The sequence below is a fragment of the Pagrus major genome, chromosome 2, assembly GCF_040436345.1.
Source record: "Pagrus major chromosome 2, Pma_NU_1.0".
Taxonomy (NCBI): Eukaryota; Metazoa; Chordata; class Actinopteri; order Spariformes; family Sparidae; genus Pagrus; species Pagrus major.
In genome coordinates this window covers 31169539-31196101 of record NC_133216.1, presented here as the reverse complement: position 1 = coordinate 31196101, position 26563 = coordinate 31169539, and the positions used below count along the sequence as shown (strand labels likewise).

The following is a 26563-nucleotide window of genomic DNA, read 5'->3' as shown; positions in this document are numbered from 1 at the left end:
AACTTCCTGACTCGGAGGAGGCCAAGTTAAAAATTCTTTGCTTCATTTGTTGACAGATTTTGATGAGTATTGGGCTGTGGTGGCCTAACCACCACCAATGAGGTGCCCATGAGCAAGGCCCAGATCAGACTGTGGTAATACTGTGCAGCTTTCAGGTGTGAATGTGTAACTGTGTGAATGTTCCTGAGAGAGAGCATCACTGAATCAAAGGTTTATACCAATGAAATTTTGGAAATCCATAAATGTGAAAATACTGTCAGCAGTCTTCAATCAATTTCTGTTTGTGTTTTTTGGAATAAAGTGTTCAATAATTCAGGCTACAAATGAAACATGAACAAACTCCTCAAAATTACAAATACTTAAGAACAGTACTTGAACTTAGTTACTTTCATAATTATTAGATGATCACTGCATTTACTGCATAAAGTTTTGTACTATTTGTCTTTTATTTTACTTATAGTATTTAGTTTGCATGAATTAAAGTTCATTAAACAGCAAGACTTGTGCAAATGAGTTTGTCCTCTCGATTCTTCAAAGCACTGTTGGAGACTGCAACATGTGAGCGCCTGTGGATCAATACTGGATGGTTGAGTTTTGTGCAGGTCACAGACTGACCAATTAGTGAGAGAAGTGCAGCTGTGAGATCCACACATGTGGAAAGGGATCCAGCTAATTAGGCAGAGGGAGGAGTCACTTCCTTTGTCTGCTTCAGTGGTCATGCTTAAGAAAGCAGCATAGAAAATTCCCTGCATGCAACAATGGGTTCCAGCCAGCTTATTGTGTTTGGCTTTGTGCTTGCATGTGTCAGGCTTAGTGATGCTCGATTCCTCGGTATGAGATTGCCAACCTACTGGGGGGTCGAGGCGCAGAAGCCTGCAGAGGTGAAAGCCGAGCCAGCAGCAGGACCTGAGAGAGAGCACTCCAGGGTGTCTGCTCAACAAGCTGGTAGGCTCCAGACCAAGCAGATGCAGCCAGCAGTCGAACCGCTCTCCTGGAAGTATCCAGAAGATCCAGTGGATCCACAAAACAAGCTTCCTGTCAAGTTTGAGCTACGGCAGCCAGGGAAAACCAACCGTGTTGCTATTCGGTGTGGGGAAAGTAGGATCCAGGTGGAGGCGAACCAGGACCTGCTGGGCCTCGGCAAGCTTATAAAGCCTGAGGAAATCACACTTGGTGGTTGTTCAGCTACTGATGTCGACAACAGGTCTCATGTGCTGATCTTTGAATGTGACCTGCACAGCTGTGGCAGCACACTTGTGGTATGAGGTTTTTATTGATATAATGCATTGATATGACTGTTTTAGTCCAGTAATGTCTATCAGATTTGAAACGGTGGTTCTCTTTTCCTTAGATGACAGAGAATGACTTCATTTATGCCTTCACACTGGTCTACAACCCCAAAGTGTCTGGCAGAAGCCCCATCATAAGGAGCCAGAGCGCTGTCATTGGAGTGCAGTGCCACTACCCAAGGTGACTCAAAATCTGGATCAGCCTCCAAAGACCCACTTTAGTTTAGTTTACCACAAAATATTTAAAGGAGCAAGACATTTTAACTGTTTTACTTTGTTTATATGTGGAGGACCCTGCCACCTTTCTAGCTTCAAACAGTGTTCTGGGACCTTATTGTCCTCTGAGAACAGCTTGTTTATTCAGTTAAATATGAAATATTTCTTTCCTCTCAAAAACTACATGGTGTCCTTTTTAAGTATACTGAGGCCTATGCTATGTTTTCAAGTCTCTTCCAGCTTCTATAACATGTAGGGAAAAACACATGTGGCACAAAAGCTGCTTCTTAAAACCACAAACTACTGCTGCATTCCAGTAAAAGCCAGACGTTGGAATTTCCATCTTCTGACCTCCAAGCTTTCCAGGTGCACAATGCCAAAAAAACACCTCACATGAGGTAACGGAAGTCATTTTATACTACTCTTATACCAGGAAACGTATCAAAATGTCTTATTCATTAACTCAATACACTGTTGTCCACAAATACGTCCTACCCCCTCCCCAAGGGTGCTGCTATTGTTGTGACATCAGAGTAGATGATTTGCCCAGTTTACAAATAGGAATTCTGACTTTGACTGGCGCTCCATTGTAGTTTTCCTAGTAGGTCAGAAATCGTTGAGTTCCGTCTTGAATGCAGCATAATTCTAAGCAGATAGTTTGTTCACACTGAAAAAGTGACAAAAAGAATATTCAAGCCAGACAGTGCACACTAAATACAGCTCATTTTTGAGCTGATGCACTACTCTTCCAGTATGTGTCATTGTATCATTTCCTTTGTAAACACATTAACCGCTAAAACGGCATACTACTGTGAATTCTGGCCTATGTAGTATCTACTGTATAGACTGAATATATATTAAGGTAGACATCCAAAGGCTCGTCGTTTCTATGCTGCCTTCATTGTCTATGCAAGCAACCGTGCAATGTATCCTCGTTGCGTTGCCTGCTACCTAATAGCATGAAGTTGCTGTAGGCTACTTTATGCAGATCAGAGGGGTCCAGCACAACTTGCTGCACCTGGAAACTCCTGACATTATACTAACCATTGTTGAATTCAAGACTGATTCAGCAACTGCACGTCTCATTTCCCTTCAGAAACACATTTCAGTGAACTAGCTTTGTAATATAAGAAGTTTCCGTATGAGGTGTCATGTTGGTCTGTTTTTGAAATCCCACAGAAATGTAGTCTGCTAATATAAACTAACTACCAGTTAAACTGTCCAAAGCATTTGAAACATGACCTCAAAGTAAAAGCTACCAAAAATGCTACCAGCCCCTCAAAGCTGATATATTTTTTTCATGCACTTATCCTGAAAATCTATTTTTTCACTTTCTAATAATATGTACAAACAAATAAAATAAACCCATGACAAGTACATGAATAAGAATATTAATATTTGAAGAGCTAGTAGCATTGATATTTCTCAAGTAGTTTTTAAAAGCAGTGAATGTTTCCTCCGAACATTTCAAAATGAGCAAAAATGGTTCGTCTGAGGGGGTCATGAAGAAAAACTGCCCTTGTTTGTGCTTTCTAATATATGACTCAAGTGTAGGGTGTGCAGTTCTGCACAGATGCTGGTGTACCAACTCTACTCATTTTCAGGAAGCACAGTGTTGGGAGCAGTCCGCCGGCTCCTGCCTGGATGGCCCAAAAAGACACTGAGGTGGCTGAGAAACGGCTGCAGTTCTCTCTGCAGCTCATGACTGGTGAGCTACAGGAACTCACCAGAGATAATGGCTTGAAAATGTGATATTTATTTTCAAAACGTCAATTGAGTTATTCTGCTTCAGATGACTGGAAATCTGAGAGAACCTCAAGCAAGTACACCCTCAGAGACATGGTCAACATGCAGGCATCAGTCATCCAACACATGCATCCTCCCCTCAGAGTGTTGGTGGACAGCTGTATTGCTTCCACGAGGCCAGACTCCACTTCTGAACCAGCATATGCTTTCATAAAGAACCATGGGTAGGTTTTAGATACAAACATACATCAGTTTCTGTTTCTTTCTGTTTATGTTTGCATTTTCACTCACAGGTGTCTAGGTGATCGACACAGCTCCAGGTCCAGGTTCAGGCTGCAGCCTCAGCCTAATAAGCTCCAGTTTCAGGTGGAGGCTCTCAGCCTTCATCTGCTGAAGACAGTATGTAAAAATCTGCTGACAAATTAAAGGTCACCTCTCTGTTTCTCTGGATAACGCTGACATACTTCTGATTTCGACAGATTTATATCACTTGCAAATTGAAGGCCATCCCAGCTTCATCTGCAGTAACTACTGAACATAAGGCGTGCTCCTTCGACAAGGGGTATGAGAACATTTTGTCAAACTTTGATCTCTGCTATGATTTTCAATATGTCTCAATGTCACCACCTCTTCTTCAGTAGGTGGAGTGCACTTGCTGGTAAGGACCAGTTTTGTGCCTGTTGTGAGTCTATTTGTGGAATGAGGAAGGTTCGAGACCTGGATGCAGACACAGGTACTGTACGTCAGCAGTAAATCTATTTACTCTTCATCTCTGGTACCAACTGGATCTGTCTGTGCTTTAGGGGAGCAGTGGCAAGCTGAAGTGACCCTGGGCCCCATTGTTGTTGGCTAAGAACTGTTTCATGTTTAAACAATAAAGTGTTTTTTAAAAATGAGCTGGTTATTTGAAGTGGTGATCTAAACGGTAAGGTTGTACATCAAAGTAAAATAACATCAAATATACTTTTCTGTTTTCACGCACACATAACTGAAAACCAACATAAGTCAGACTGATGGTGAAATGCTTGTGTAGAAAATTGAGTTGCGAGAGCTGTCTTTCTCAGAAGTACCTCTGTTGTTGCTAGTTTGCTAAAAGTGTGGCAACACAAGCACTAATGGTGAGGTCCAAGGTTAGAAACCTCAAAATGGGGTGTGGCCCACACTGTGAAGAAACTCTACAGAAGGTGAGCAACAAATATCTCAACGACTGTAGATCAGATTTAGAGATTTAGTTCCTTTTGTTCTAATGTCGCAACAATGTTAGACGAGGCCTTACAGCACGCTTGCATGTTCATGCATGGGTTGAGTGAAACATGTAGAAATAATTGCATGTTGCAAATCTGGTGAAACAACCCCTTGCTTAATGGAGACTGATCAGTCGTAGGCTTAATCCAAATTTCCACCCTCTAGACTGGCGGACTGAGCCCTTGCGGGCCTCAGTCGCACGTACAGTGATGTGTTCACTGCAAAGCAAATATCACCCTCTGATAGACAGCTCTAAAGACTACACTATTAAATTGTATTTTGATTACCTCTACAGTCTATACTTAGTCTAGATATTTGTTATGATGTGGTTGGACATTATTTCTAGCCTACAAGATTCAAGTAACGTTTTGATAAATAAGTTGGTAGCCTATTTTTTTATACTTTTGTGATCATAAAGGAAGTGACGCAGCTCATGTGGGGGGGAGGTCTGACAGGTCTACTTGCCTGCTCCTTCCATATTGTCATAAAAGACGTCTGTGGTATTAATACATCACTTGCTACTGATTGGTTAGTGGACAAACAAAAACAATCATGACTGACATGAACACAATACCCATGTGAATGACTTAAGTGACGCAAAGTGGTGATTTACTCTGATTGTCAGGATTACAGCAACAACCTGTGTATAATATGAGAATGTGCATATCATTCTGAGAGTTTTCACAATTCATTAATTTTTCTTTTTATACAAAAACTGCTGAATTTTGACCATAGTGGCTTTAAAAGTGTGTGCAGTCAGCCCCTGTAGTGTGTGCTGAGTTTAAACGGTGACCTCTTTTCTGTTTCTTACTGATGCTTGTCCAAACATGATGGCTATCTACTGTAGGTGTGGACAATCCCACAGGCAGTCCTGAGTGGAAATCCATCTCCCCGCTGAGGACAGTAAATACAAAGATCCAGCAGGAATGAACGATAACAATAGTGTTTTTTGTTCTAAGTGGGCCAAGCTGTGGTTGTTTCTCCTGTATGTATCCCTCTCAATTCCTCCTGGAACATTCCCCACCCTCTGCATGCTGATGTTTTATTGTTGTTGGAGTTCAGACCTTATCAAACCAATTCAACCTTTTATGGAAAATCTCAATCATGCTGAAGCCCACGTTGTTGATACATCTTCTCACGACAACACATTTTTACTGTTTGCGTGTAAGTTTCTTTTTCCTGGAAACCCTACACTGTAAATCATACAGCAGCTGTTTTGTGTCACACTGCTGCTGCTGCTGCTGCTCAGAATATCACCCTTGTCTCAATGTTAATATTGGAAAGCTGAGCGGTCATTTCACTTCATGTCATTCTGTTTTTGGAGCTGCAGCTTCTTCCAGCAACCTGACGATTAAATCACTCATCAGCCTTTTCCTCCCTGTGGTTTACAGTGGGCTTTAGTTTTCCAGTTTAAATGAATATATTGATTTTAAACACAGACAGCGGGTTGGATGTCCATTTTATGGTTATAGAAACACGCATTTCAGTGTGTGTGTATAGCAACATCTGTTGAGTGTGTGCATGTGTGCTGTCTCTTTCATCTCACCCACAGTTCCCCCTCCTCACTGCTGGAGCACATGTGACTCAGAACCTGCTCCTTCACTGTGTGGACTGTTTTATTGATGTGCAGATTTCACAGAAAAGCCTGTCAGATATATTATGTGCATCATCATGTCACAGACATGAAAATAAACACAACAGGTGAAGGGCAGTGTTTTTCCTGTGCGTGCTATCCCTCACTCTTTCTCCCTTTTGTCTTTCAACGAAGGAAAATCACAACATCATTTTTCTATGATGACTTTCAAAGGCAAACTCAATGTAGAAAAACAGGGCTGGCAGTAGCAGAGCTGCAGCAGCGACACAGCCGCCACACACTGCACACACAGGATATGTATACCAGCCCGTACTCCCGGCTTATCACAATCCCCTCTATTCAGCAGTCAAATAAGAAAGAATTACAGTTCATTACCGTGGATTTGGACACCTGAGAAGTGAAAGTAATGATAAATCCACTTTTCAATTCAAAAAGCTTATCAAAGAAACTCTGTGCTCATTAATCCAAAGCACTGGCATTTGTCCCTCTGCTCCGGTCTGATAGTATAATTAACCGCACAGCAAGCCATATTATTTGTATAATATACACATAAAATATTCTCCAAAAGGCACCAACACCACAAATACAGCTGGGAGGTCAAGTTCAATGACTAGAATTTGCTGAGGTGAAGCCCAGCTGCGAGACAGCTAGCTCTCACTGAAAGTGGCCATGCCTCTGATGCAAAATTTTTAACCTTATATAATTCAAATAGGTGAGTTATGTCAAAATTCACTCCCTGTACATCTGTCACTAGCTAGAGAGACCAAAACCGTTTGACTGGGCTCTTTGACAGCCAACCTCAAGTGGACATTCGAGGAACTGCAGCGTTTGGTATCTTCATGTTGGCTTCAAACTTCAGTCCTGGAGGTTGCAGCTTCGTATCTTCATAATCCCAGCTGTAGGTCCCATAGGCTAGCTCAAAGGTTGCCTTACTGCAAGTCAAGTCAAAAAAATCATAAACATGAACAAACATGTAAGTGTTAAATAGCTTTACTTTCCAACAGTAATCACTGATACAGGGTGTTTGACCAGTAACCCATGTCTCTCCTCCTCTTCATGCAGAAAAAGAGAAAAAAAAATGCTACTTCATCCAATCAGGACAGAGGACTCCATAAGGAGGCAGTCCTGTCTGCTTGTAAACGTGCAGCATCCTCCTGTTTACCTGCAATTGTGGAACAGGGAAAGCTACCAGTTCCAGTGCTTCTGGTGATGGCTTATACAACCAAACACAGCAAGTGAAGAAGAAAGAGACAGAGCGCTGCCTCGGCAAAAAGAAAGGAGGAGGAATTTGGTGACTGCAAAATGGACAGGAAGCTAAAATGACGTCAATGCTTACAGCAGCTTTAAATAGAAAGAAGGAGACATTAACAAGATAAGTATTTTTAATCTGAGGCACAGTGTTCAGTATAGAGCGTACAGTTTTTTTCCGTCATATCTGCTTCTGCACGACCTGTAAAAATATGTCAAGCATCTTTCTACATGCTTTGGGAAAGAACTGAGCATTAGGCCCCCCTTTTCCCAATCCTGATGTTAACATAAGAATTACAGACAAGGTCAGAAAGAAAGGGAAAAAAAACAAAATGAATAACATCTTTATCATCTGCTAATCTTTCTGTAGTGTTTCCAACAGTGACAGCTCTTAGACAAACCATAAAGACACCAGGGACAAAAATAACACCAGTCTGGTCACCAGACTTTCCCATGCCTGGTTATGTGGGATGGCCATGTTAAAGGAATAGTTCAGCATTTTGGGAAATTCAGTTTGTCTCTGTCTTTCCAAGAGTGAGGTGATATCAATACTACGTATGTCTGTATGTTAAGTATGAAGACAGACCACGCCTAGCCTATAGCTTTAATGGTGTGTTCAGGCCAAATGCAAAGAGAGTATTCACCTCGCCTTATTTGCGCATTTGAGTGTGTTGAAAATTCACGTGACGCTGTGTTCAAAAACTTGTCACCTTTGGCATTCTCACTGATGTCATGACATTAACGTTGCTGATGTCTGGACGTTCATGAACAGCAATGGAGGGGAGGATCATAATCACTAATCGTGGCCGTTGGCAGACACCCAGAGCTGTACGAAAAAACACTACTTTTATAATTACACTGTTTATAATTACACTGTTCATATTGTAAATATTATGTATATACGAGTCTATTCTATTTCTTATCTTTTTATCATATTGTTTATTTTTTACTTTTGTTATTATTATTGTAATATTCCTGTCCTTTGGCTGCTGTGACACAGAAATTTCCCCATTTGTGGGACAAATAAAGGAATTCTGATTCTGATTCTGATACTTGTACCGAGACAAGACAAAAGGGAGCTGGCTTGGAGGAAAGTGAGCGAGGAAGTCGGAATACTGGGTACGTCATGGAAATTTGTCTCAGCACAGCATAACTCAGATCAATCCAAGCTCCATTCAGGGAACGAGCATTTTAAAAGGTTTTTGCTGTTCGTCTAGCCGACAGACCTGACCGATGCAGCTAACTACATCCACAATAGCCGGGTGAGCTGACTTTGAGCAACCATTAATAAAACCTGTGCTCACCAGCTCTGACAATCTGCTGTCATCACACATGCCACACAGAAGCATGGGACAGATGGAAAAAAATGCTGTTTACTTTCTGTCAAGAAAAGTTCCAGCACACAACATAAAACTACAAATTAATATGTTAACATTTCTGTTTGTGTACGCAATAAACAAGCATGGTACAAAATGTGACTGAGATTCCATATGTGTAAGACTCGGGGCTAAATACATCCACAATTGATATTTATCTTATTTCACTCTCGAAAAAAGCAGTTAAGCATATTTCCCAAACGTTTCCCCGATGTGACTCCAGGTGTTTATTCCTCCAGAAGGTCTGGCTCTGCACCTACTTATGCAAGTAAAGATGGAAACTCCGTACAGAAAGGAGGGGGAATCACACCCATCACTATCTACTGGTGTTGTGAAGTGGCCAGGCTCATTACTGCGTGAAACAGTTTGCAGTAATCCTTATAGATTATTGTTCTGGACATGTGCTGCTATCTAAAACAAACAACTTTGTTCTGATGTCACTGTGACCTCAGCAGGCGCCCACTGGTTCATGAAACAAGTCCTCGTGATGTGATTAGTAACTCATTACTATGGATGATGGTATCATTAGAGTATCAGGCAATCAAATGACATCTGGTGTTATTTGTACAGCGCTGTCATGCTGTCTGCACCTCTGCTATTTTCGGAGTGCTATGTTGCATTGTGTTCAATATTGTTACATTTATTTGAAGCAGAATCCCTTTTTACTGAGTGTGATTCTTTAGCAGACACGGGACATAAAGGACTAGAATATACTGTGTGCTATAAAGAAATGTTTTGCCTCAAATTCCATTTAATAGGACGAGGAATGGCATAAGCATCAAACCATCTGCCTTCACTACACAATGTAGGTGAAACTTTGTTGCTCAAAGCATCAGAAGGTCTGATATTTGACATTTAAAAAACTCAGCAGGAACGACTGGGACATCGCTTCTGGAAAGAAATATTATTGTGATTATTAAATGTCATTGTTTTGACGCTTTGAGCAGCACAAACAGAGTGTCATTAATCTCCACTGTACTTGGGCAGCAGTATAAATCTCAGCAGTGGGTGTATTAACATTTGGGCACGTTAAACCAAAACTGTGCGATTAAAGTTTAGTTAGAAAAAATTCCTTTGAAGGAGCACTCTCAATTTTCATGTTCTGCTAACGACTACCCATTTAAAGAAAGGTTCACCCAAAAATAAAAAATTCAGTAATGATCTCCTCACCCCCATGCTAATGGAAACTCAGGTGATTTCTGGAGCTTTGCATGGCTCCATACAGCTTGTCCAGTCTCCAGAAGCACAGAGATCCAGAATTGATTTTAAAAGACCTTAGCTTGTGCACCCACTTCAGAGAGGTGTGCTAATGCTTTTAGCTTAACAGCTACAGCTATTGGTACAGCTATATTACTTTCACTAGTTTCTTTGTTTGTTTGTTTTTTTTGTTTTTTTGTTTTGTTCTTCTGTGAAGCTCCAGAAATGTTTTGTGGATTACCAAAACCTTACCTGACTTACCATTGGTTTGGGGGTGAGTTTTCATTTGTGAGTGAACTTTTCCTTTAAGGCAATTTAAGGCAACCTTTAAGATAACCTGTCAATAAAACAATGTCAACAACTGAACCAGAACTGTGACGTTGCCTCAATGGCCGTGTGATCCATTGGCATTGGGTACAAATTTGATCATTTGCTAACACTGTGTGTGTATGTGTGTGTGTGTGTGTGTGTGTGTGTGTATTGTAGGATTAAATATGTATATTCTGTCCCAATATTAAAATGTGCCATGTGTAGAGGACACACATTCAGTCTGGAATATTGATTGGTCAGGAAGTTCACCATTGTTTACCATCTGTCAAGGCTGTACGTCATTACAAGCTGCGTAAAGGAACAGTGCCTGTGTTAGTCATCTGTACTCATTAGTGCATCGATCTGCTGAGATTAAGCTTGTTGGGCAAACAGCGTAACATCCATGATTTCCTGTTGCAGGAATTTTCCATGTTTCCATTAGCTCTGATGTCAGTATCATTGTAAATATAGCTGTCGTTTCATATTTGCGATGAAGTATTTACAGAATCAAAAGAGCTCCATTTTATGTAGCATTATAATCATTGAAAACAAGAGTTAAAGCCAGATACAGTCTTGCCTAGCCTTGTGTTTTTTGTTTTCAGACTTTAGTTTATGACCTTTGTTGTCTCCAGGCCATAACATATTCCAGCACAGAAAAACTGTTAAATAGATATTGTGGAGAAACATGTAAATTTGATTCTACATTAAAGGTGACATATTATGCTCATTTCTGCTTGTTGACATGGTTCCTTGATGTCTAAATGGAATGATAGTAACATGCTTTGGTCGAAAAAACCGAAGGATTGAGCACAGCAGGGGTGTTTACACACCAGTTTCACAGCCCTGCTCTAAGCAGCCGGTTTGAGTGCCTTTCCCTTTAATGCTAATGAGCTACTGCGTGCGCCACCCACCTCTTCCTGCCGGGCGGAAGACGTGAGGACGACATCGCGTGACCATGGCAACGAGCTATACACATTTGCGAAGCAACTTTTCTGTGTCCATGCCTGCATATAACTGATAGTAGCACAGCAGACATGTAGCAGGTAACCCCTGTCTCCGGCTCGAAAACAAAGTAGTGATTGCTTTACTGCAGGTAACGTGCAGGTCACTGTCCTTTAGCACAACATGCTAATGAATTAACGTAGCTCACCGTCCGCAAACAACCGAGACATTTCACCCCGTCTCCTCTGCGTGTTCACGGCGGAACAGTAGCTCACCGTCCGCTAACAACCGAGACATTTCACCCCGTCTCCTCTGCGTGTTCACGGCGGAACAGTAGCTCACCGTCCGCTAACAACCGAGACATTTCACCCCGTCTCCTCTGCGTGTTCACGGAGGAACAGTAGCTCACCGTCCGCTAACAACCGAGACATTTCACCCCGTCTCCTCTGCGTGTTCACGGCGGAACAGTAGCTCACCGTCCGCTAACAACCGAGACATTTCACCCCGTCTCCTCTGCGTGTTCACGGAGGAACAGTAGCTCACCGTCCGCTAACAACCGAGACATTTCACCCCGTCTCCTCTGCGTGTTCACGGAGGAACAGTAGCTCACCGTCCGCTAACAACCGAGACATTTCACCCCTCTCCACTGCTTGTTCACGGCCGAGCAGTGGTTCACCGGCCGGTTAGAAGCGATAAAATCTCAATATCCTAATTCATTTTCTCAATTCACTGTCATGTTTTAAAAGAGTGCTGATATGACAAATTAACGTTTGGTAACATTAACATTATCGTGAATACTACGGCCAGTAAGCCCAACGTTGATAACTTCACGTTAGTTCAGCCTCATATTTACATCGACGGTTAGCGTTAGCATTAGCTCATGTGCTAAACGGCCAAAGTAACACAAACTACACTGTTTTTTAAATACTTACAGTTCCATCATTGACAGTGGGTATGGATCCATCTTTTAAGGGACAATCTCGTTGCCAGTCCAGTGTCTAGTCCTGACCTGGTTGCTGAAGCAGTCCGGCGTGAAGTGACTGGCACAGACCTTAACGCTTTTGCTCACTGAAGCTGGGACGTTTCCCTGATAAATAAAATGTAGCCACTTCGCTCTGATATCCTTTTTGGTATGGAGGCGATGTAGCGAAACAGGAGGATCCGTGCATCCAACGACAGAGCAGCAGTGCTCGGCTGTCGTGTTGTACATGGTAGCAGTCAGGCTGTCGCGTACAAGTTAAGTGAGAACGAGAAAATGGCGGATCCTCGTTCAGGTAGCTGGCAAAGTGTGGGAGGAGATAGCCAGCGCCAGGGCTGGAGTATGCAAAAGACCGGATTGTGACGTCACAATCAGGTCGAAATCCAAACGGCTCGTTTAGAGACCCAATCCCTGACTCCGGTAGTTTACGAAACATTGACTTAGTTGTCGAAAAATCATGCTTAAGGGGTGGGGAGGCACTCCGGATACGCAAATATACATACTAAAGCAAGGAAAAAGTGAGTTTTGCATAATATGTCCCCTTTAAAACAACAAAGCATGACTGATGTTACAATGGTTAGTAACTGACAGGAAAAACTGATACAGGTGATGGCGACGAGGCAGCACTTAGAGCTCTCTCACTGTCATGGCAACCGGCACAACAAGGTAAGCGTGACACATTAATGAGCTCCTAATTTTAGCGGTTGTCTCGTGTGTGGGTTGGGCTGTGTGAGACACATTTAAGATGTTACCACTTGTGTTTTGGAGGATTGGAAGCTAAAATCAGGACATATACAGAACGTCTCAGAGATGAGTCAGGTCACTGTGTGTTTTGCTAAAAGCCAGAACGTCTAGTCACACTGTAACACACTCCACACACAGTCAGGTGTGTACCATGTGTACTGTCCTGGAGCTGAGAACATGATCACTAAGCTAGTGTTTATTCATGTGATTTATGAGTAATAAAACAAGCAGAGAAGCGATGAAGTACTAGTTATATTTCTATCTACAGATGGTCCATTAAAAGCCTACCTGAATGTCAAATATGGAAGAAAATCACATCAATATTCACAAATGAGGTACAGGTAAATGGCTAAACCAGCAAAAAACAGTGAACATAAAATAATTCACATGTTGAACCTTACAGGTGGATGAGATCTGAGACTCTGGGGTTCAAGGTGCATTTCTATGGAGCTAAATCGGGGTCAAATGTTTTGTACTTGAAAAAGTAAAATTTGAAACTGAAATTTCAAGTTTTGATCTTGAATTTTGAAAAATACATCAACGTATTCAAAATAAAAATAAATGTACAAAAAGTTTTTTCAGGTTAAAAATAATTATGATCAACTGGTAATTCTTTTGAATAAATCATTTATTTTCATTTTTCACTTTCATATGTTTTGATATTTGGGATCGTATTTCTTTCAGTTGCATGTTTTATCTTTTCAGATTCAGATCTTAGTTCTTTTTACAGTTTCAAATCTTTTTTTCTGTTTCAGATCTTTCTTTTTCAGTTTCAGATCTTTTTTTCAGTTTCAGATCTTGCTTTTTCAGTTTCAGATCTTGCTTTTTCAGTTTCAAATCTTTTTTTCAGTTTCAGATCTTTTTTTCAGTTTCAGATCTTTCTTTTTCAGTTTCAAATCTTTTTTTCAGTTTCAGATCTTTTTTTCAGTTTCAGATCTTTTTTCAGTTTCAAATCTTTTTTTCAGTTTCAAATCTTTTTTTCAGTTTCAGATCTTTTTTTCAGTTTCAGATCTTGCTTTTTCAGTTTCAGATCTTGCTTTTTCAGTTTCAAATCTTTTTTTCAGTTTCAGATCTTTTTTTCAGTTTCAGATCTTTTTTCAGACTTTTGACCCTGATTTAGCGTGGGGGGCGTGGCATCAACTGAGAGGGGTGTGGAATCATGACAGACAGCTTAACCAAAAGGCTACAGACTTTCCCCTATCATGTTGCCTTCAGAGAATGTAGGATCTAAAACGATTCGGCTACGCCACATGTTTGGCAGTGAAAAAACTGCTGTCAGTGACAAACTTCCATTTGCACACCATGCACGAATACCCTGCACGGCTAAAACTGTTTTAATTTCCAAGGCTGTTGAGATGCTGTAGATGTGAGATGTGGAAGCTGTTTTAGACAGTACTGAGGACCAATTGTAGTACAGGAGCGACAAAATCACGCCAGATTGTGCACAGACACCCACACTCTAAGTACTGAAATGTCCGACACGTAGATGCCCCTCTCAGTTGATGCCCCGCCCCCCACGCTAGATCAGGGTCAAAAGTCTGAAACTGAAAAGAAGATTTGAAACTGTAAAAAAGCTAAGATCTGAATCTGAAAAGATAAAACATGCAACTGAAAGAAATAGGATCCCAAATATCAAAACATATGAAAGTGAAAAATGAAAATAAATGATTTATTCAAAAGAATTACCAGAGTTGATCATAATTATTTTTAACCTGAAAAAACTTTTTGTACATTTATTTTTATTTTGAATACGTTGATGTTTTTTTCAAAATTCAAGATCAAAACTTGAAATTTCAGTTTCAAATTTTACTTTTTCAAGTACAAAACATTTGACCCCGATTTAGCTCCATACATTTCTCTTTAAATCTAATCATCTAGAATGAAGCGTGAAAACTCCCACACGTACCATGATATACATACATTCATGATGTTTAGGATGACACAACCTACATCAGGTAAATGGACATGCATCACAGCAGCTGCTTATATATGCCGGGTAAATTATCATATCAAAGTCCAACAAAAAATAGGTATATTGCCACAAGGTCTATTTATCAACTCCTGTGCAAAAGTCCAAGAATTAGAAACAAAATCACAAAGAAAAGGATATTTTTTCATCCCAACCCAATTGCACTTATTATTCAATCAGATTATATTCATTGAGCACATTATTAACTATGGTTAAGGCTTTGTCTAAAACACTAAAGCTTTGGCAAAGATCACGTTAAGGATGCACGGTATGAATTTCTTTCAGCCGATACCAAATACCGATAATTGCCTGCTTCTCATGGCCGAAACCAATAAGACAACCAATAATTTAACACAAACTGAGGGTCTGGTATACGTGTTTCTGGTATGCTGCAACAGTCATGTTGTTTTGGGAACAGAGATATATGTTGTTTTTATAACTAGTATAAGCGATAATCTTGCTGATAACATATATAATTAATCAGATAAGGTCCATCATTTGTTGGCCTGATATATATCCTGCTAAAAAGGAATATGTTAATTTCTTATGTGTAACAGGAGGTAAACTCACCTCAGTGGTAGCTCAGTGGGCACTGTCATGATGTGAGTTATAAATGTGGATTGTGAAGCAGGTTTGTAAAGCAGAGTAGTGGAATACTACGCTGAATACTCCCCACTCAATGTACGTGGAATATACATGGCAGTACAGGAGTTATTTTTGGCAAGCTGTTTGTCATCTGCTATCAGTGAACACCCACAGGCAGTGACTCACACAGCAACATTACACACTTTATTAATTTCTTTGTGCAGCATACTGTAGACATTGGTGAATCTGCAGGGGTTGATTTGAGTGTGCTGCGCTCTCACTGCTCTGAATCATGCTGTTGCCATATTTCGCCAGCTCTCTGTCTGTCTTTTTGCCTCACTAACTTCCTGTCGGGAAACAGTTATGACAGCTAATAAAGCCTCTGCACCGTTTGTAATCCCTCACTCTTTCTCTTTCTCAATAGGAGTTCAGTCGAAGTTCAGATGAGTGGAGAGCGAAAATGTCTCCCCACACCACTCATCACATTCTTCCATTCCTATCTCCTGACACTCTAACTAACTGTTCCTGTGGTTAACTGGTGTACAAGTATCTCAGTGACTTATGGATGCCAACGGCTGTTCTAAAAACTTCTGCACTGGTACAGAAACTCCAGTCTGCTATGACAGAAGCTGCCCAATCAACCAAAGCAAATCACACACTAAGTTTGGCGAGGTACACTCCTGTGTTTGCACTAGTTGGCACATGATTGTTGCATAATATTTCAACATGTTGCCTCTTGTTCACCAGCCTTGTTTGCTCTGCTGCAGGGCAATGGAAATATTCGCTTTTTGCAAGGGCTGGGTCATCACCACTAAATATCTGACTCTCTCTTCACCAGCTTCAATTTTGCTTCTTGTTTCAGAGTCCCCTACAGTTATTTGCAAGTTAGGAGGAAGTTGAAAACCAGATGAGTCAGCCATAGTTGATTGGGCAACTAACTGAGCTGTGTCAGGACACATCCTGCTGGATTGTGGGGGACTGGAGCTCTCAGGGTTGTGATGGAGGTTCAGGGGAGGATCACATGGTGACAACATTTGGCCATTTAACCTGTGGTTAAACACTCTGGCGCATGTGTTGTGTATTGACTGCTTAAGTTTGTCCCTTATGAGCTACAGGACGCCCCCCTTTGTTACTTGTTGTAAGTGACATGTTAAAAACCTCTTCCTGAGTTGAGAAGCAATACAAGTGCATCTGCAATTCTCCTTGGTCATTTTTAGTAGTAGTATAAAACAGTATAGTACACAACAAAACTGGTGACGAGGTAATGCGGCCTCACATTTGTTATTTTCGGTAGAAAGTCCAAGTTTGACACGTTTTTTTCGTGAGTGTACGGCGCGACATCGTGGTAAACGGAGCGGAGGTACAGGCTAATCGCTGCAGCGTGAACAAGACTGCACCATTATGGTGGACAACGCGACTACGGGGAGGAGAAATTTGCATGAGGATAAGGCTAATTGCTGAACTAAGAAGAAGATAAGGACTGTTGTTTGAAAATGGCTGCACTGGTCGGAATTTGAAGAAAACACAGAACAATGGAGTTCATACACCAGGGTTTGAATATTTTGTCCTGGCTAACAAGATTAAAGACGATGTTCTGGTGCCAACGTTTTTAAGTGTTATGGGAGGAAAAACATTCAACCTACTGCGCAGCCTAGTGCAACCTGAAAAGCCAGGAGACAAGTCCTACAGAGAAATAGTGACAATATTAAAAGATCGCTGTAGAGGCTAAACCTAGTGCTTAAAGCCACTGAGGGGCTGCATAGAGGGCTGAACTTAGGTTGACGCGCTTGCCGAACACTGCGAGACACAGACGACTTCGGAATTGGTTAATTTGCGATCATGGTTTATTTTTCTCACCAAAACATCTTCTAGTGTGAACAAAGTCCATGCACCATTACCGATGTGACTTGCCTGCCGCAGCATGTCAGAGCGGTCGAAAACTGTGTGCTCTTCCCCTTTGCAGCACCTGACCCCTGACCCATAACTCCCACCTATGTGGACTCCCCTTTCGTGGTGCGCTGAGGACACCTACTGGCCCCACACAGACACGCAGTCACACAGAAATGGCTCATACAATCGCTATGCGCCTAAGCCACTGACTATAGCAGAGAGGTTCAGATTCCATAAAAGGAACCAAGAAGAGGGTGAATCTGTTTCACAGTTCGTAGCTGTACTTAAACGGTTATCTGAGCATTGTGAATTTGGACTTTCACTCAGTGACACCATACATGACCGGCTGGTGTGTGGTCTACGCAGCAAGGCTATTCAGAAACGACTACTGACTGAGGCTAACCTGAGACTGGAAAAAGCCATAGAGGTCAGTACATCAATGGAGATGGCTGCCAGAGAAGCACAGCAGCTAAGTGCATCAACCCAAGTGCACAAGTTGTCCATTGCGTCTAAGAACAAGGCAGCAGCTGGCCAACCTTGCTACCGTTGTGGGAAAACTGGGCACCAGGCACCAGAGTGTTGGTGTGAGGACTTAAGACTGCAGAAACTGTGGTAAGAAAGGTCACATTGAACGTGCCTGTAAAAACAAAAAGACCCAGAGACACAAACAGCAGGGTGAGAGAAAGAGAAGTGGCTTCCACAGAAACAAGAAGAAACATGTGAATAAGATGAGACATGAGCAGGATGAACTGAGTGACTGTGAGTCTGATGATGAAGATACAGTGCATGTTTTATCTGTCAAGGATGATGATGATGATGATGAATACTGGGTCACACTTCTACTGGAGAACGAACCAGTGCAGATGCAGGTGGATACTGGTACATGTGTATCCATGGTATCAGAAGCTGTTTACAAGGAGAAGCTGCAACACCTTGCTCTTCGAGAGACCAAGCTGAAGTTAGGGACGTACACTGGTGAGCCTGTTCCAGTGTTAGGAGTTGTGGATGTGACAGTGGAACACAATGAACAGAAAAAGACTCTTCCACTGTACATCATTCATGGAAATCGTCTGGCTCTGCTAGGTCGCCGGTGGTTAAAAAAGCTCCGACTGAACTGGCAAGTGTTTGTGGTTATGAATGGAGACACAAGCCCTCTACAGGAGATCTGAAAAAAGCACCCCAAAATTTTCGATGGAGAACTTGGCAGCATGAAAGACATTGTGGTTAAGCTGATAATCAAACCAGGAACCACACCAAAGTGCCTAAAAGCTAGACCTGTCCCGTACGCCATCAAACCAAAAGTCGAGGCAGAGCTAGACAGACTAGTGAAGAGTGGAGTCTTGGAACCTGTGAGCACAAGTGAATGGGCTACACCTATTGTCACAGTCATAAAAAAAGATGGGGCTCCAAGAATCTGTGGTGATTTTAAAGTCACTGTGAACCCTGTCTTGACTGTAGAACAGTATCCATTACCCCTCATTGATGACCTTTTTTCAGGTTTGGCTGGAGGACAGAAGTTTAGATTTATCTCAAGCATATCTCCAGATGCATGTGGGTCCAGAGTCACAGGAGCTGTTGACCATAGTGACACACAAAGGCCTGTACAGGTACCGGAGGCTCCCTTTTGGGATCACATCTGCTCCGGCACTTTTCCAAAGAGCCATGGACCAGATCCTGAGTGGTCTTTCAGAGTCCAGTGCTACCTGGATGACCTGCTCATCACAGGACCAGATGAGCAGTCGCACTTGAAGAATCTGGATGCGACACTACAAAGACTGGAGGAATATGGTCTGAGAGTCAGGGAAACCAAGTGTGAGTTTTTCCGACCATCTGTTGAGTACCTGGGACATGTGATCGACAGCACAGGTCTCCATAAGGCACCATCAAAGATGAAGGCTATCGTGGAGGCTCCATCCCCGAAAAATGTGAGTCAGTTAAGATCATTCCTTGGTTTGCTGACATACTATGCAAGATTTGTGCCTAACCTTGCCAATACACTGAAGCTGCTGCATGAACTGCTTAACAAAACAAAGACATGGAAGTGGACAGACAAATGTGAGACAGCTTTCAAAGATGTGAAGATGGCCCTCTCCAAATCTGAGGCCCTTGCCCACTTTGACCCCACATTACCGCTTCAGTTGGCATGTGATGCCTCACCTTATGGGGTGGGTGCAGTTGTGTCTCACATCATGCCATCGGGAGAAGAGAGACCAATCGCCTTTGCATCGAGGACGCTGAGCAAAGCGGAAAGCAATTATGCACAGATTGAGCGTGAGTCAAGTGTTTGGAGTCAAGAAATTCCATCAGTATCTCTTCGGCAGAAAATTCACACTACTGACAGACCATCGACCTCTAACCTCCATCTTTGGTCCTCACACTGGCATTCCATCGCTGGCAGCCAGCCGTATGCAGCAATGGGCACTGTTGTTGTCCGCCCACCAGTATGACATCAAGTATAGGCGGTCAGATCAGCACCAGAATGCTGACAGGCTCTCAAGGCTCCCATTGCCTGTCACACACCCTGAGCCCACACAAGCTGAGATCTTCTACTTCAAGGAAGTGACGGCTGCTCCAGCAACCTTGACGCATGTGAAGAAACACACACGCACTGACCCGGTCCTGTCAGAGGTTATGGATATCGTCACTCATGGGAGAGGAGGAGAGATGACACCAAGCTTGAAGCCTTACCTGGTGAGACAAAATGAGCTTTCAGTCCAGTCTGGATGCTTATTGTGGGGCTATCATGTCATCATTCCACCGCCCCCAAGAGAGAAAGTGCTTGCTGAGCTTCACACTGGACACTGTGGTGTGGTGCGGATGAAAGAAATTGCACGCAGCTATTTCTGGTGGCCGGGCCTGGATGCATCTATATAGAGGAGAAAGCAAAGTCCTGTTCTGCCTGCCAGAAACTAAGAAACCTCCAACAGCTGGCGCCTTTACATCCGTGGGACTGGCCTGAAGAACCATGGCAAAGAATCCACATCGACTTTGCTGGACCACTGGAGAACCACATGTTCTTAGTGGTAGTCGATGCTCATAGCAAATGGCCAGAAGTTGCCATTATGAAAAGTACCTCCTCAGAGAGAACCATTGAGGAGCTAAGGTCTATCTTCAGCCGTTTTAGCCTACCACGACAGCTTGTTAGTGATAACGGCCCACAACTCTTTCTGAAATGCTTCATCTTTCTTGAATCTTTGGTTAAGACTTAGGCCTGGACTAAACGTATATGGATATTTTTTTAAGCGGATATTTTCGTCCTCGTTTTAAAAAAAAACTCTGTCCATACCACAGAAATATCTCTGTCCATACGAAGAGGCAAAACTGAAAATGATCGCCTCTGAAGCCTGCAATGCCATGCCCAGCCGATAGGTGGCAATTAGCAAAATGTAAAATACCACAGAAGAATGTTATGAGCATGCGCAGTCAAACGGTCCAGAAGAAGCAGTCAAACGGCAGCAGTTAGGGTAAGAAATTATGGCGAAGAAAACGAAAATAGAATCTTTTGTGTGGACCAACGATGAAGTGGAGTTGTTGCTTCATGTAACATTGCAGTACAAAAACAAGAAGGCCCAAGAAAATGTCAACTGGGAGTCGTGTTACACCAAATATCCTGACATCCTGGAGGAGTTTCTGGAAGTATATGTGTCCAACGGAGAAGAGGGTAATAATGTTGCGAAAGACTTTCCTCATTCAAAGGAGTCCATAAACAAGGCAATACTGTCGACGAAGCTCAAGAACATCCGGGCAAACTACCGTAAGGCAGTTGACTCGGGACGTCGAAGTGGACACCGCAGAGTGGTGATGTTGTACTTTGAGCTCTGTGAGCAAATTTGGGGAGGCTCGCCAGCAACAATGTCCATATCTACTGGCATCGAGTCAACAGACATTAACTTGGATGAGTCCACTAGTTTATCTACCAGTGTGAACCAGTCTGAGGATCCCGAAGATTCGGATGGCGCGTCAGCTGAGGGTGATGCGTCTGCTGCAGGAGTATCCGCCTTGGTCGTGAGGGAAAGACGGAATGTACTTCAGGTAATATTTACTGGTCCCAAACCATTTGTATACACAGGGTTGTACTAGAATAGGTATGTTTAGAACCTCAACCGCCATAGCTCAATCTAGCATATTGCTCAGCATTGCTTGGTTATTACTTTATTGTATTTAAAATTATTGTATTATCTTTACCTTAAAAAATTTGGAATCGGGTGGCATAATTTGTAACATGCATTTGAAAACATGCGAATGATATCACAAATAAATATGTTTTTCTGTTTTTCTGTCTGTTCCATTTGTGTTATATTCAAGGCCAAACTTCAGGGGTACCGACACGACAAACTGAAAAGAAAGTGTCCGGTAGACAGCACAGCCCAAGAAGAACTACAGCTGAAGAGAAGCATGCTGAAACTCATGGAAACAGCAGAAAAACAAAACATGGAGAATCTTAACACAATTACCTCAAACATAGCACAGCTCACTACCTCAATCACTCAAGGGTTTAACCTTCTGATCCAAATGCTTCTGCCACCTATCCAGCCACTATATTGCACACCACAACCCCAAACTTACACACAGTTGCAACGCCCAATCCGTGCATAGCCGATCATACACAATGTCACCTCCACAACCAAATACCACACCACAACATCTGTTCTCCTATTGATTGCACTATTTTTATACATTGTTATAATTTATGTTGCACATAAAACCACAGAATGTATAGTGTATACATATCCTATGTGAGTTATGTTATTTAATAGTGCACTAAATGCCTTATTATTATTTTTTTTTTTTACAGTTAATTAACTTTTAATGGTTAAGAATAAGACATACTTTTTTGGATAGACGAGTGTGTCTGTGAGTCACTGACCTATCAGCACAGCCGGGTAAATGTAGAGTTTGGTGAGTAAATTAAAACACTTTGTGCAAAATTGGCGTTTATTTGAATGTTTTATCATGTTGATTTTGCAGAGGAACAGACACGACCAGCTTTTGACTCAAGTGTGGAAAACAACTACATAGACATGCTTTTCAATACATCTACCGAACAGGAAAAAAAAAAAAATTGCATGTCACCACTGGTGATGTTTTAAGGGTCAAGAAACTTTGTCAGCACCCTTCTAACTCTCTTCCCTTCAGCTTCACAGTCTGTGCGATAATGGCTACTCTCTGTGGGAGGCTGGAATTCCCTGTCGAACTGAATGGCCTCCATCACTCTGCTGTCATCCACTGTCTCTTTACAGGCCTCGCAATAATTATGTAAAACAAAGCATGCATAAATCACTGAAGGGAGGTCATTCATGTTTATGTCCATAGCCTTTCTAAGTGCTCCAAACCTTGCCTTCAGACGCCCAAAAGAACATTCAATCGTCATTCGGCTTTGGCACAGAGACAAACCATAGTACTGTTCTTGAGGGGTGCAGCCACCACTTGCGTACTCCTTCATGAGGTAAGGCATTAGTGGATAAGCCGGGTCTCCAAGCAGAAATATTGGGATAGGGTCTTCATCTTCCACAATCCGTTTTTTTAAGGCAGGGATACGGCCAGTCTTGAAATGAGAGTTCAACTCGGAATTGGCGAACACTCGAGCGTCATGAACGCTCCCGGGCCATTTGATCACAACATCGATGAATTGATACTTGTAGTTGTATGCGGCTTGGACGTTAAGCGAGTATCTCCCCTTTCTATTGATGTAATCCATAGAATTAGCGGTTGGTTGTTTTATTTCAATGTGAGTCCCATCAATTGCTCCTAGGCACTGTGGCATACCATGGGCATGGTAAACCTCTGTGACAAGTTCTTCTACTTCAGGTTCCGAGAATGGCAGCCTGATGTACTTTGGACCAAGATGGTCTGTTATAGCCCTGCAGACCTGAATGAATGAATGAATTAGTTATTAGTACGCTCAGTATACACTACAGAAGCACAAATTCAAGAGGCAATGCAGACCTGCAAACTCCAGAGTAAAAAAGGCTACAGTGTCACGGTGGACGGGGGACGGGCATGGCTGAGTGAATTTTAAATGGGGGGGCTGCCCCCCCATTTGAATTTTTATGTGATTTTAATATGCAAATGACACATTTCTTTCGCTAGAATTTCTGGGAGTATATACAGAACTGCAAACTCAGGAGAATGAAAAAGTCTGATACCAAACTATGGTACTAGGATCTGGTTACCCCCCCCCACCTGCCGCACGATGTTGGAGATGCACTGTGGGGACAAGCCAAAGGCGTTAGCTGTCTTCCACATTCTCGCTTGGTCACTGAGGTAGTAGAGTGTACAGGCTACCTTTTTCAATACGTCTAATGGAGATCTCATTACTGTTGATTCCCCTTCTATATGAGGGTGAAGAAGCTCGGCCAAAGAAACAAGTGATGCCCTGGACATGCGAAAGTTTAATTTCCACTCCTCATCAACCACATCCCCTGCCACGAAATTGTCCCACCATTTGCTGGTCCACCATTTGTCTGACCCAAAACCGGTGTTTCTGGCGGATTTTAAACCATGGACCCTTGGGGCTATCCAGTAATATTGGGCGCAGCAGACGCCTTTGCGTACCAGTGGAGTGCAGTTGATGCAACAACGTCATGCGAACGGCTTGTCGCTAGGCGCTTGACATCATCGCGTCAACACCAGCTCCGTTTAACATTGCTACACGGATCCACTCAATCGGATATTTTTTCATTTCTCCACTTTTTTATCCGTTTAAAAATATCTCCGTTTATGTGGGTGAAATCGCCGTGTTCGTGTGGTTGAGAGGCCCAACTGGACAGAAAAATGTGTGTTTAGGAATATATCGTATTCGTGTAGTCCAGGCCTCAGTGCCCTTTGTTCCGCCATTTTTCTGTTGTTGGGTAGGCAGATGTTATGTTTTTCATTGTAGGCTAACTCTGAGAAGTCCTGATTATATTGCTGGACAAGAAGTTCTTCCAGTCTGGCCACAGATATCCTGTTGGACGTTATTCGTGGTCGGCTGTGTTCATCTGCAGGTACAGTTCTGCCAAGAGGTCCATTTATAGTCCATCCTAAGCATGTCAGGACTGCGTAGGGCCCCTCGCCTTGACTGTTGATCACTTTCAGCGGTTCTATTGCTTTTGGGACATTTGCACCAATCAACAGAGCAACCTCTGCTCTGATGGAGCGTAGGTGAACATCCTTCAGGTAAGGCCATTCTTTTATGTCCATCTCAGTAGGGATGTTCTCTTAACTGACGGGAATGGCGTTCTGTGTGAAGACCTCTGGCAGTTCTATGAAGTTGTTACCATTCAGGCTACATACTTCAAGTCTGCCCAGCCTATGAGTTTTCACAAGCTTTTAATGACCCATCGTTGGGAGTAGAATTTCCGTTTTCTTCCCTCTGACAGACAACTGATCCATTAGTTTCTCTGTGCAGAAAGTTGCGGTACTTCCGGGATCCAGAAATGCGTAAGTTTCTATGACACAGCTACCCTTGTTTGCCTTCACCTTTACAGGTACAACGGCCAACTTGTAGTCTGTGGTTCCAGCCCCTGTCTGTTCTGTCAACACCATAGCAATGGTGACAGGGTTGCTTTCGATGATTGTATCTTTCTTGGCTGTCATGGATACTCTGATGTTTCCTGCAGTACCCTCTGGAGTAAAGTTTTTAATATGCAAGACAGTCGGATGTTTCTTCTTGCAGAAATGACAGGTAATAGTCCATGTTTCTTTAGAAACTCAACTTTCTCCTTGTGGGGAATCTTCGACATTGCTTGGCATGCTTCCATCGCATGATCTCCTTTACAGAAAGCACAAGGCTTGACAAAAGCATCCCTGTTGACCGAACTGATGCCTTTTAATGTCTCCCCTTTCATTTGCATTGGAGGTCACTTTGGCTTCTGTGTTGAAAACGACTGGTGTAACAGCAGTAACAAAACTTTTCTTGCTACTTGATTTCATATATGGAAAGTCTGTTTTAGGTTTTGTCACCTTTGTACCTCTAGCATAGTCTTGGATAACGCCGAAGACAGGGTCTTGAATGATTTTGGCTTGTTTTTCTATAAACTTGATCAGATCAACCTAGGTCTTTGCTGTGTGTTTGCTGTTTCAGTGATGTCACATACAGCAGATCTCCATTTCTCTCGTAGCTTAAACGGAAGCTTTGAAACAAGTTGCTTCATGTTAGATGGTAAGTCAAGTTCTGTCATGTATGGAAGATCCTGGACTGCATTACCACAGCTTCTTAGATAAAGAGCGTAGCTGTGAAGTGCCTTTCCGTCATCTGTTCGTATTGAGTTCCAGTTTAAAGCCTTCTCAATGTATGCACTTGTTATTTTGAAGTCATCGCCAAAGTGGTGTTTAAGTAGTCGCTTTGCTTCAGCATAACCGGTTGTGGCATTCATATGAAAACAGCTTCGAACTAGTTCCTTTGGCTGTCCAACAGTATACTGTTCCAAGAAGTAAAGTCGATCTTCATTACTGTTGGTTTTATACTCTATATTATGCTTGAAAGCCTGTGTGAACAGTCGGAAGGTAAGAGGATTGCCATCAAACACTGGCACCTCTCTACTTGGAAGTGAGGCCTGCTTCTGCTGCATCACAAGCAGATCCACCAAGTCTGTCTGTCTTTGCATAGTGAGGTCAAGGCTCTGAGGTATTTCACTTCTAGGAGTGGACTGTGTGGTCCATCAGACACAACAACTTTGTTTGTACGGGGTGTTGTTGTTGCTGCTGCAGACTCTTCCATAGTGCTTTTATTGTTTGTTTGGGGTTTGGTGGTCTGGTGATTCTGGTGCGCCTGCATCATTTTCTGTAATGGTGTTTTAGGTATAGCTCCTAGTCCCACAAAATCCAATTGTGATAGACTTGCATCTGTTCTGCTAAACGCTGCTGATTTTGTTTCCAGTTGTTCTTCTAGACCAGGGGTCTTTCCTTCCACATACTCATCCTGATATGCTTCCATCCCGTTCCCTCCAGGTTTTGAACTTTGTTCTATGTTGTTTTCAAATTCTTCAGTCGAAGCTTCTCCAATTCCAGTTCATGTTTTCTTTTGAGAGCTTCAGCTCTGGCCAGTAAAGCAGCTTTATCTGCCGCAGCTTTCATGCGTGCTGAAGAAATGGATGAGGCTTTCGAACTAGTCATTGAAACATTAGACACACTGTCAGTTGCATCCACTAGAGTTTGTGGGTCAAGCTGAGATTTTAACCATTTTTTCACTTCACTCAGGAATGCGGTGTAATTAGTCATCTTTGGAGATGGAGTTTCATTTTCTCTTACATC

General features: G+C 42.5%; 1 protein-coding gene across 2 annotated transcripts; it reads left to right on the top strand.

Annotated features, from left to right (window-relative positions):
- Positions 1-701: 701 nt before the first annotated feature.
- On the top strand, positions 702-4147 carry LOC141016121 (zona pellucida sperm-binding protein 3-like). Of its 2 annotated transcripts, none has more exons than XM_073490397.1 (8): positions 702-1259; positions 1352-1470; positions 3110-3213; positions 3298-3475; positions 3545-3650; positions 3731-3813; positions 3893-3984; positions 4055-4147. In XM_073490397.1, the coding sequence occupies exons 1-8, from the start codon at positions 759-761 to the stop codon at positions 4102-4104; spliced, it is 1233 nt and encodes a 410-aa protein (XP_073346498.1). In that variant the 5' UTR covers positions 702-758; the 3' UTR covers positions 4105-4147. The 2 variants fall into 2 exon arrangements, with proteins under 2 accessions (XP_073346498.1, XP_073346490.1); XM_073490389.1 differs by having other exon boundaries at positions 703-1259; positions 3890-3984.
- Positions 4148-26563: the final 22416 nt, after the last annotated feature.

Coding starts and splice junctions, on each gene's coding strand:
- LOC141016121 (XM_073490389.1), top strand. CDS start 759: ATGGGTTCCAGCCAGCTTATTGTGTTTGGCTTTGTGCTTGCATGTGTC. Junction 3,214..3,297: donor CTCTCTGCAGCTCATGACTG/GTGAGCTACAGG, acceptor ATTCTGCTTCAG/ATGACTGGAAATCTGAGAGA. Junction 3,651..3,730: donor GCCTTCATCTGCTGAAGACA/GTATGTAAAAAT, acceptor TGATTTCGACAG/ATTTATATCACTTGCAAATT.